We start from the raw sequence: 12188 nt of genomic DNA, 5'->3' as shown, positions 1-12188 counted from the left end.
ATTTTTTTCTCTTTTCTGTGTATCTATTATAGATTTTTGGTTTGTGGTTATTATGAGGTTTATATAGAGCAATCTGTATATATATATATATATTATCAAGTTGCAGATCCCTTAAGTTTGAATGCATTTTAACATCCTTGCATTTTTACCCCCCTCCACGTTTACTTTTTTTTTTAACATCTTTATTGGAGTATAATTGCTTTACAATGGTGTGTTAGATTCTGCTTTATAATAAAGATGCTACCAGAAAACTACTAGAGCTAATCACGTTTACTATTTTTGACATCATATTTTACAGTTTTGTGTATCCCTCAACTTATTGTGGATATAGATTTTACGACTTTTAACGCTCATACTAGCTTTATACGTGGTTGATTTACTATCTTCACTGTATATTTGCCTTTACCAATAAGATTTTTCCTGTAGTGATTTTCATATTTCTAGGTGTGGGTTTTCCACTTTTTAAAAACCAATTGTTATTCTAATCAAATAATCTGGTACTAGCTTGAAGGGAAAAAGGAGGAAAAGCATAGAAGAAAGGGAGCAGCTTAGGCTTTTTAGCTGCTACGAGAGAAAAAGCAAGTTATCTCTCACCTTCAAGCGTATCTTCCACAGACTAGAAAAAATTTTTTTTGATTTAATAAAAGTTTTATTTTTCAAAATATACAGTTGGTGGGACCTGTTCACGTGTCTTCATCAGCAGCTGGAGCATCTCCACCCTTGGTATTTCTGGTGTAAATTACTTGGGCTCTGTGCTTTGAAACCAGTTTAGCAAGTCCTTTACTAAGGAGCTCCTGAAGGGCTGCCCTGGCCAGGGAACCACAAATCTTCAGCATCTCAGGGACGACAGCTGGAGTTATATGCTTATAGTTGGGTACTTCTTTAGAGTTTGTCTTACGTTGCTTTGTCAAACAAGACTAGGTTATTGAGCTTGTCCCGAACTTTGCCTTTGGACCACTTCCTCCTTTTGGCCTTGCCCTCAGATTTGTTCACTGGGTCTTTGTCTTTCTTGGCTGACTTTCCGGCATCCTCCTTCTTGTCATCCTTGGGCGACATAGCGAAACCGGGAGAGCAGCTGCTACCACTGCACCTAAGACTGACGTCAGACCAAAAGCCACAGCCTAAAATCTGTTTGGTTATTTACAACACAGGATGTACCTATAGCTCTGATATTTTATGTGCAGAGCCATGTATGTTAATCTTAACCAAAAGCAGAATTGCTTGTTGTTTCTATGTGTTCATCAGGGATTACCTATATCAAAAAATCCAATCTTTCAATGATTGCTTCTCTCCAAGCATTTAACAGCAATTATTCAGGTGCCTTGCCTCTGTTTGTGTTTTGCCTTGGAACTCCCAGACACCTAAGCCAACAACTTCTGCTTGGTAGAAGTAGCTCAGAATACTGCAGGCAGTAGGGCTTTTTTTTTTGGTCTTTAAAGTATAACCAGGCAATGCCTTGGAAGTTAACTATCTTCCCAGAGAACCAGTAAAAATTAATGCACCACTTCGAAGAACTGATCATGCAGCTTTTATTTACCACTTAATATCTTCTTGGGCATGGGAAAGATTTTTCCTTTCAAGACTACCACATGCTTAGCTAGCTTAGTACATATTGCAGAGGATTCTATGAAGACTTTGCATATAAAATACAAAAATCTGTTACATATACATCCGTTTAACAACAGTTTGTACATTACAATGAGTGCCAATGTCAAAATAACTCCCTGTACTTCACAAGCAGCATGAATATATTGTGGCAGCAGCAGATAGAAACTTCCCCCAACGGGCAGACAGTGTTCACACAGTGCAAATGCTACTAGAGCACAGACCCACAAGGTCACATCTTTTTTTCTTTTCTCTTCTCATTAGTGAATACACAAATAAAAGATGGAAGGGTAAAGCAATGGGGATTTGGTGGCAATCAGTTTTATTGTGCACTGTATTACTGTACACAGTAATATTACTGTATTACAGGCAGACACACCGGCAACTGTAAATTAGACACAAACATTAATTAAAGAAATGGTTGCTCTTTTATCACCAAAAAGACAATTTTATACTTTGTTTTGATTTCCAATTGCCAAATTTCAGGTACCTCCTTTTCACATATCAATAAATCTGTGACGATATATCTAGTGTGGCGAGATATATTCCAGGAATAAGGAATTCAGTAGACTCTCTAAATCAGTTGCCTATATGACAAGTAGCACTGAATATTCCTAGGGAAAAAAATAATAAAAATCCGTTCCACATAGTTTTGGAAAATGAAGGCCAAAGATATAAATGTTCACGGGTCCTTCTGCCATTTGTTCACTAATATCAACATTCCACAATGACAAACTCTCAATTATTAACCCTTTTAAATAAATATGTGTGCCCACGCACACCAACACAAGCTGCATTGGGAGAGCATAGTTAACGTTACTAGTTGTACAGATGACTTGGCTGGTCAAGATGAAGGCAGTTAAGTGTAAAACTTAGAAGTGTGCTTAGAAAACTAAAACAAATTAATTCAACAGCACTAAGCACTCAGGTTCAAGTATCTTAGCACCTCTCTCAGCACCATGGGAAATTCCCAATATTGAATAACAAAAAGTTTAAAAAGCATAAAATCTGATGAGGTTTTAAACTTGATACGGGCCAAGAGCACAATTCTTGCCCTTACACTCTTACCTTCCAACAATACCTGACCTACATGGCACTCTTGCCTAGGAAGAGTATCCCAGGTACTGTAAATGAAAGTCAGAGAGCACTTCATGGAGGGGGAAATACAGATCTGGAAAACACCAAGTCCTATGAGGACGCAAGCTTTCTAAAAAACACCCAGAGTTGATTCTTCTTCCCCAAGCAAACACCACTCTCAAGTGGAAGTCCACGATAGTTTACTTAAAATTCATGATGCTACTAAAACTCACAATTATATTTAGTACCAGCTAAGAGGATGTTTTGGTAATAAACACTTAAATTTTCATTTGTAAACCCCTCTTCCAAACAGAAGCAACCCCAGAACATAGCACACGCAGCTAGGTTTAGGTACTATCTATGGCAGTGTTTTTCAAACTGTAACAACCCATTTATGAGTCAGGAAATGAATTTAGTGGGTCTGAAAGAGCATTCAAAACGGTGGTGGGGAGTTGGCGGGGAGGGATCAAAGCAGATCACACATAGTATTATGTACCATTTCACAAAACATTTTATTTCAGTTAAAGATTTTATATTCATTCTTTGTTTCTCTCTCCCTCCCTCCCTCCCCTCCAGCCCACACACATTGTTCTGGGTCAGGATGAAAAAAGTTAGTTTTAACTATGGGTCACAGTCAAGAAAATTTTAAATACTTTGGTTAATAGAGACCACAGAAAATAATAACACGGAGTTTCCACCCTGGTGTTAACGTCAGTAAGGGGTCAGTATTGAGTGTAAACCAATTTTGTGCTTGGAATCCAAGGTGAGCTAGAGTTCTCCCTTTACTTTAATAAACACTTATGTTAAATTTGTTTTTTCCCCTTACCCTACCATCCTTAGGCAGGGGCCTGAGCAGCATAAGGAAAGGCAGAAACCCTAGCTGCAATTATTTACTTTGAATGGTATCAGGTTATTCCCAGATGGCTAATTAAAATGCTTTCCTTTCTATCCCATAGTTGTGACTGTTAGCATAAAAGTGGGTAGAAAATTTTTGTCTTTACAGTTTTGAGATTATAAATGGTCTAAACCAAGCAGTCACTATTTCGTTGTTGGTTTGTGTTTTGCAAAATACATAACAGACAAAATGAACAATCTTGTCCTAATCTACCTTCATCTGCTTATAAAAGGAGGACGATTACATGGAGACCAAATTTTCCCTCCCTCTCAACCTGTAAGGTTGGTAGATAATCATTTTCTAAAAACCAATCATCTATAAACAAATGACAAGACAATGTTCAACTTCTGAATTTCAAGAATCCAGTGTTGTTTACATAATGGGTCAGTTCAGTTCTGGTGCCAGGACTGCTGTACCATCTCATCTTGGGAGTTTCTCAGGTAGGCCAGGGTTAGCACTGATTAGCAGCAGGTTGTAAAAGCAAGTGTCCTGGGCAGGTCATCCATCACACAGGTTCCAGCCTCGGCACAGGCCTCCGAAAGGAAGCTACGTCATCTCATAACCTGTTTCTTCAGGTGTAAAGAAGGGGGTTAAACTAAGTAGTTGATACAGCCCCTTCCTGAAATAACTTTTTAAAATTTGGATGCAGTTCTAAGGTTTTTATGCAGCTTCCTCTGCAACTTTGTCTATTCCTTTAGTAACAGCTTTAACTCTTTCAACAGCTCTTTCTGTCAGTTTCATCTACAACCACCTCTCAAATATCCAAGGTTCCATTTAGCTTATTCAGCCCAGATACTTTTAAAACATCAAGTAAAATAAAGCTAATAAGGAACAAAATTTAAGGCATTTTTTTTTTATTTCAGCCAAGGAATGATGCATGCTACAGATTAATCTTTACTTTTCCCCACAAAGAACACCACCATTTCAACCCCCAATGAACATGGCACTTGTTTGTTTCTTCCCCTTCTAATTTATTCCAGATTTTCAAGTGTTTTCTTCAGTAACGATGCTCTCTCCTGCAGCTCAGGTCTGCTGTCTGTCTCCATAGTTGCTAAAGACTCAATCAGGAGCACTCTGCATTCAGATGTCAAACTTTCCCACTGTTTAGATTCTGAATGGAAGGAGAAAGAACAACGAAAGAATCCTTATAGAAGAAGCAAGCAGAGAATCCAAAACTATTCTTTCTGCTTTTCTTCCGCATATCCTAGCCCCAAAATAAATGCAAAGCAACCCCGTGGTAACAGTTCTGTATATAATGATCACAGGTTTAAGAGTTGTCTCCAAACCTAATTATTGACAATAAAGTGAGGGCCAATCAGGGAGTCTCATCCTCTGTCCCCAGAGCTGGTGGGACAAAGAGAATGAAGGGAGCCTGAAGCCAACTGGGAAGCAGGAAGTATCGCGTCAGGGCACACAGTAACAAAAAAGCTATTTCAGCAATTGAGCTGAATATATCTTTGTAAGATATGCTCAGTAAAAACAATCCTCAATAAATTTCATAATTGCAAAGACAGTTTGAACAGATGACACTTTATTACTCCTTTAAGAAAAGCATCAGGGCTTCCCTGGTGGCGCAGTGGTTGAGAGTCCACCTGCCGATGCAGGGGACACGGGTTCGTGCCCCGGTCTGGGAAGATCCCACATGCCGCGGAGCGGCTGGGCCCGTGAGCCATGGCCGCGGAGCCTGCGCGTCCGGAGCCTGTGCTCCGCAATGGGAGAGGCCACACAGTGAGAGGCTCGCGTACCGCAAAGAAAAAAAAAAAAGAAAAGAAAAAGAAAAGCATCAGAGAACTACAGGCATACTCAAAATATTAGAAATTCATAAAGTACATCAGACCCTAAATCTTGTTTATGAGGTTCTGATACTTTCTGGTGATGTGGTTTCAAGCAAGTTATTTCACTGTTTAGCTTCATTTCCCTCATCTAGAATATATTCATACATATTTGACAAACTGAGAATTCAGAGATATATCTAAGTGTCTAGCTCTTCTACTTTAACAAGGAAAAAAGGGATTATGACACATGTAGTGTCGCTGAGTCTAAACGGCCTGTTTTATGGAGCCCTGAGTGATGTGCTTTAATTGCTAAGCAAAGATAGAGACAGAAGGAGAAACAGCAGGTACACAATGCTCTAGAGAAAAGTGTTCCATATTCCCCATTCTTCATCCACGTGGTTAAAATAATAAAAAGAGGAAAATGAAAAAAGAAAAGGGGCCTCCTTTTGAAATCAGTAACAGATACACCATTGGAGAAAATGCTAACAGTCTTCTTTTACCAGCGATAGAACAGACCATTAGACGAAATCTGCTTCTTTGTAAGACGGTTTAAAAAAAGGGAAACAGAAAAAAAAGATAGGATTAAGAAAACTGCTATCAAATTTGATGACTCAGGTAGATAATTGTTAAATGTTCTCCTAACTCCACTTTTCAGTGTGTCATTCTGTTTATTTACACGTGTATAGTAAGCTCTGTTCTGCCACTGTCAGCCTCTTCCTGTAATTCACCAAGATTAACTCAAGATTCACGATGGAAACCAAAACTTCATTGAGATAACCATAGCATCATAATGCATTAAAAGTATATAAAAGAGTACCAAATTTAACACTTCATAAAATTGGAAGGTTTTAGCTATGTATATTCCATTTCCATGTACAAATATATTAATTTACATTTTAGAGTATATGCTTATTAAAAACAAAAACAGAAAATAAAAAAAATTCCTAAAACATATGCCATAAAGTCTTCTGGCTTTCCGGTCCTCCAATGAGAAGTATCAAGAACTCACCTTCAAGTTTTTTAAGCAGCAATTCTATCACAGATAAAGCTTCTGTTCTCACAGATGAGTAGGTCTTATTTTCTAAGAAGAAAATCATATAGTTCACATTATTTGTTTTATATGCCTTACAAACAGAACATCCAAGATTAAGTTAGTGTTACCGAAAGAAAGATGTTCAGAAATTATAAATTCAGGGAAAGATACATGTGCTCCTAAGTAAGCTTCCCTTAGCCAATTATCATCAAATACTTGAAATGTGTATATGTCCACATTCCTTACTTTAAAAAAAAAGCTGTCAGCCAAATATACCAATCTCCATAACAAATGGCAATATTTAAAGGACCCATTTTAGAAGTCGACTTCACAGGATACCTAAGAAAGGTCTTTAGGTTTGCATGACCTCTTCATTTTACCAAAGAACATTACATCACCCAGGGGTAAGGCCAACTCAGGGACACCTGGCTGCGACCGGACCCTGTAAAGACTAGTTTCTCAGCTGCCAGTTATTTATCCAAAAGCATGTGGCTACCTCCAAGAATCACAACTGAAAGATGCTTCCTTGGTGTCTACTCCAGACACAGCATCTAGTTCACAGTGAAACTGTTTACTGAAAAAACTAACACACAACCAGACCAAAGACAAAGGAAGCAAAAGATGAGCTTATAACAGGCTGTCATGCTACGAAGTACACAAATGCTTAAAAGAATGGTGGCGAGCCAGCAACAGGACACAGGAGACAGCTCAAAGAGGCTTCCACTGGCCAAATCTGGGATAATTTGAGCAACAAATTAATTAAGGAAAATAATTATAAACAAAGGGGAAAATAAAGGAATCCATGAATCAATATGGATAATAGATAAATAAAGAGTTCGAGAGAGGGAGGGACCTTGCTTATGAGAGGATGCCAACTGTCAAATGGTAAATGTGGAAGAAGTGCCAGAGTTGGAAAATCATCTTAGTAAAAGCTGGTTCAGGAAAAACCCGTCAATGCATGCTAAGCCTAGAGGAGACACTTTGAAAAGGAGCAGTATATCTGCATGGTCTTAAAGTGTCTTCTCCCCGACTGCTTAGTAGACACAGTTCTGAAGAGGAGCAGGTTATCCGAATGGTCTTAAAGTTTGTTTCCAAAGGCTGCTTATCAGACAGAGGAGGAAAAATAGTAACCATACAGCAGAGGAAACTGAGTAGTACCTTGACCAGGTAATCAAAATTAACACTGCCAACGAGGGCAGGTGGACACTGTGTGCCTCTTGATGTGAGAGGACATAACATCACTTATAGAGCAGCCCCACTGGGAATTCATAACCTGGATCTCATCACAAGGAAACATCAGACAAACGCCAAATGAGAAACATTCTAGTTTTAAATGGGGGGACGGGGAGGCTTTTCTTCAAAATTGTCAATGTCACATAAGACAAAGAAAGGCTGAGGAAGTGTTCCAGATTAAAGGAGACTACAACGATACGACAACTAAATTCACTAAATGATTCCAGACTGGATTCCTTAATGGAGGAGAGGAAAAATTATATAAAGAATATTACTGAGTCAACTGAAAAACCTAGAATATGAATGGTTAAAAAATATTGCATCAATGTTATACTATCTAAAGTTGGTATGTAAAAGGCACACTGAAGAATTTAGGAGGAAAGGGGCAAGATGTAAGCAATATACTTTCAAATGGTTGAGGAAGAAGTATGTATACAGCAGTGCAAGTAATAAAGTAAGTGGTGCAAAATGTTAACAGGTGACTTTGGGTAAAGGATATACAAGTATTACATGCATTATTACTGTAACTTTTCTGTAAGTTTGAAATTATTTCCAAGTACAGGTTTTTAAAAAATACTGGTCACAAAGGTTTTTCTAATCTAGGTGTTGAAATCCTAAATTACAGTTCCAGATTAATACATTCCAGTTTGGGGGCACATACTGAGTATATTAAATAGGAGAGTTCAGTAGTTGTTTCATAAATTTAGTTCCTAGCACAAGGCAGGGAATGTTTGAAGCTTAACTCCCTGAGCTTTAAAATGAACACTCCTTATCTATGTCAATTTACCACTCACCTAAAGAATATGTGATTGATTTACAAGTTTCAAGGAGAATTTCAGCCAGAGCCTCAGGATCTGCATGTTCTTCTTCTAAAAGCATTAATCTATACAAATCAAAAAGCAAGATACAAATACTAGTTATTAAAAAACATTCCAAAACCTTTCTGGCACAAACAATTTCTATCTGTATATATTGCTTTATGATGTCACTTTAGCTTTTAGTTTTAAAATTTAAAAGAACTCCACTGCAGCAGAAACTAACACAGCATTGTAAAGCAATTATACTCCAATAAAGATGTTAAAAAAAAAAAGAAAAATTCCACTGATTATATATAAAATGCTAAGGGGTAGGGGAACGTTAAATAAATGACTGAACTATGAAGCAAATTACCCCTGAAAAAAGGCATTCATTGACTGTAGGACTCCCAGCTGCACTTTCCATGTGCTGAGTTTTAGCTGCTCACACATCAGTTTGCAAAGCTCTTGACGATAACAACCTGGAAAAAAAAGAATGGGGCAGAGCAGGACAGAGCATGTGAAGGAGCAAGAGACAGAGCAAGGGAGGGGAAGACAGAGAGACAGAGAGAGATAGGGACAGAGAGGGATAGACGGAGAGAGAGAGAGAGAAGGGGAGAGGCAAGATTAAAACAACAAATGCCTTTAATTAAAGCCATGACATTTCGGAAACACTTCAGCATGACTTTATGCCCAAGTCCCACAAACTTCCCTGATCAGAAACACCCCCTCCCCCCAAAATCTTATATATCTGTTCATAAGTGTTCTTTGTCAAGGCAATATCCTTTTCTAAGGAACTGACAGAGAGTCTAAACCACACTGCCTTTTCCCCATAAAACACCCTGAATGACAGCCAAAGACAGCAGAACTTGGAGGCTCACAAGCTTCCGCATGTTGTAGGCTTAACAAGAGTCAACAGCGCTTTATCCAGACCTGTTATGCCAACTGCACCTGTTATTATAATTATATAATTAATATTATGCTAAGTGATGAAACAGGAGTATAAAACTCAACAAAGTAGTTATTTTTTAAATGCTGCAGAATTTAGTACGGTTCACAAATGTAAAGATGGATGAGGGTAAAAAATCTAGATTTCTGCACTTGAATTGCTTCCTAAGAGACTATAATTTCTTTCTCCACTATAAAGGAACAAAACCAGAAACTGAAGATGATACATTATGAGTAAGATGTAAACGAGAAGCCAGTGTGGAACAAATCCTCAAAGGCCCTGGCCCTTCCCCCAGATGACAACCAATCCAGCAAATGTCCATTTCTGTTCCTTATACTAAAACTGCGCTTTGTGTATGCATCATCTTTTTATATAATTCCCTACTTTAACTTCTTCTACCTATCAAGCAAGTTAGCAGTCCTAATGATGTCAAATAAGTGGACTTTCACTGCAGTCCATAACATAATACCAAGAAATAAGACCTCTTACAAATCTGTATCTTTTGGAAAACTCTCCCTATACAGAGCAAATATACTTTCTGACGTTCACACAAAGGATGGCAAGGCTCAAAGACAATCTTAAGTCTGATTTTAGAAACATCCAATCACAGTCAACAATACTTTTCATAACATTCATGAATATTAAGATGTAGGATGCCCTGCAGGAACCAACACAAGGCAAACGCCTACTAACTACAACCCAATCCAACAGTAAAGGTTTACTGTTTATTTACTTCACCCTTTGGAAAGATATGTTCAATTCTGAAAAACTCTCAGAAAGTTTCAAGTTTCTCAGGGAAATAGAGATTTCATTTGCTTATTGAAGATTTGGCAACAAGGCCATGAATTTTGAGATGAAGAGACCCCACTAATAAGTTCTGTGGATTTCTCTGAATACAGCACCATAAAGAGTAAAAGAATTCTTTTTGTAGTCAAACTATCTACATAAAATGTATCACGGTTGTTATGGGCTGAGCTGTGTCCCACAGACTCACATGTTGACATCCTAACCCCCAAGTACCTCAGAATGTGACTGAGTTGGGAGACAGGGTTTTAAAGAGACCATTAGGGTGGGCCCTAACCCAAGACGACTGGTGTCCTTATAAGAATGTAGTGGACACAGAGACACGGACGGCCATTTACAAGCCAAGGAGACAGGGCTCAAAAGAACCAACACTGTTGACACCTTGCTCTCAGAAGTCTAGTTTCCAGAACTGTGAGAAAATACAGTTCCCTGGTTGAAGTCACCCAGTCTGTTGTACTATGTAACAGCAGCCCTAGCAAACTAACAGTCAATGAGATTATCTGCCAACGTAGGAGTAAAATTTATACTGGATAATTCTCGCCGTTAATCAGTCAGGCTCTACAAGAAACAGCAGCTATAACTCATCACATGGAACACCTTCGCTGTCATGAAGTAAGCCCTGGCCACAGCACTTCTTCAAATGCAGGTTCTGCTGCTTACGTTGGGTCTCCACATTTCGGGGCCAGGCTTTGCCCAGGCCCTCAAAGGCTCCCAGCAGAGATTCCAGCTGGAGCTCCTTTTCCTTCTCATTCTCATCTTCATTTTTGGTTGTCTGGACTCCAATGCTTTCAGGTGAGTTCTAGGACATGTCAAAAAAAAAGGAAAGCAAATTTTATTTATTTTTTCCTTCAAAGTTACAGGCATACTACTAAAACAATCAGGGTACCAGAGTAGGAGATGTTAACCAAGAATTAAATGCTACAGTCTCTACCATGAGTTTTCCTATTTGTAAAAAGATTTTGTAACAGGAGTACTGCACCTCTCCAATAAATTTTGGAAATCCTCTAAAGGAATCTGTAAGCAAAGGTGAAAAAAAATACCATATATGTAGTATTTTGAGCACAACATAAAAAAGACTTGCATTAGAATCACGGAATTAAAGGAGGAAGAACCTGGTAGTAATCTAAATCCAAACTCCTTCTTAATAAGATATGGAGGGGCTTCCCTGGTGGCACAGTGGTTGAGAGTCTGCCTGCCAATGCAGGGGACACGGGTTTGAGCCCTGGTCTGGGAAGATCCCCCATGCCGCGGAGCAACTAAGCCCGTGAGCCACAACTACTGAGCCTGCGCGTCTGGAGCCTGTGCTCCACAACAAGAGAGGCCACGACAATGAGAAGCCCGTGCACCACGATGAAGAGTGGACCCCGCTTGCCGCAACTAGAGAAAGCCTGCGCACAGAAACAAAGACCCAACACAGCCATCAATCAATCAATCAATAAGTAAGTAAGACATGGAAATAGGCAGAGAAGTGACTTGTCCAGCCGCAACGAGAGAAAGCCTGCGCACAGAAACAAAGACTCAACACAGCCATAAATAAATAAATAAATAAATAAATAAATAAATAAATAAGAAAGAAAGAAAGAAAGAAAGAAAGAAAGAAAGAAAGAAAGAAAGATATGGAAATAGGCAGAGAAGTGACATGTCCAGCAAGCTGGTGATACAGACTGCCAAATCCATACACTATCATTATGCATGTAACAGAAAATTTTTTTGATAGTTAATTATTTTACTTTGAATTTATTTTTCTCACTGTTTTTATTTTTTTTTTTTACAAATCTTTATTGGAGTATAATTGCTTCACAATACTGTGTTAGTCTCTGTTGTACAACAAAGTGAATCAGCCAGATGAATACATATATCCCCATATCCCCTCCCTCTTAACAGAAATTATTTAAACAGCTTTTTTACAACAGCAAATTAGCAGCAACACAAGAAGCAGAATGAGAATGCTATTTAAAATTTTTCATGTTTCACAAAAAAGCAAATAGGTAAACCATACTCTTCTTTCTTTGAACCAGTGCCC

The 12188-nt window shown here is 38.5% G+C and overlaps 2 protein-coding genes across 7 annotated transcripts in view; both read right to left on the bottom strand.

Moving 5' to 3' along the window:
- Positions 1-683: 683 nt before the first annotated feature.
- LOC102986949 (40S ribosomal protein S25-like) lies at positions 684-1056 on the bottom strand. Its single transcript, XM_055087021.1, is given in 2 exon segments — positions 684-885; positions 887-1056. Coding segments are annotated over 2 exon segments (372 nt in total).
- A 2229-nt stretch (positions 1057-3285) lies between these two features.
- ECPAS (Ecm29 proteasome adaptor and scaffold) overlaps positions 3286-12188 on the bottom strand; it is a 102109-nt gene continuing 93206 nt past the window's right edge. For all 6 annotated transcript variants that reach the window (XM_024126067.3, XM_024126068.3, XM_028493652.2 and 3 more), the window contains 5 exons: positions 10826-10964; positions 8789-8894; positions 8413-8501; positions 6362-6433; positions 3286-4688 (listed from right to left, as the gene is read on the bottom strand). In XM_024126067.3, coding sequence (XP_023981835.1) covers positions 4549-4688; positions 6362-6433; positions 8413-8501; positions 8789-8894; positions 10826-10964 — 546 coding nt within the window. In that variant the 3' untranslated portion in view covers positions 3286-4548. The remainder of the gene's footprint in view (positions 4689-6361; positions 6434-8412; positions 8502-8788; positions 8895-10825; positions 10965-12188) is intronic.

Source organism: Physeter macrocephalus, chromosome 9, assembly GCF_002837175.3.
Source record: "Physeter macrocephalus isolate SW-GA chromosome 9, ASM283717v5, whole genome shotgun sequence".
Lineage (NCBI taxonomy): Eukaryota > Metazoa > Chordata > Mammalia > Artiodactyla > Physeteridae > Physeter > Physeter macrocephalus.
The sequence above is the reverse complement of the archived record's forward strand: the minus strand, read 5'-3'. Positions and strand labels throughout refer to the sequence as shown.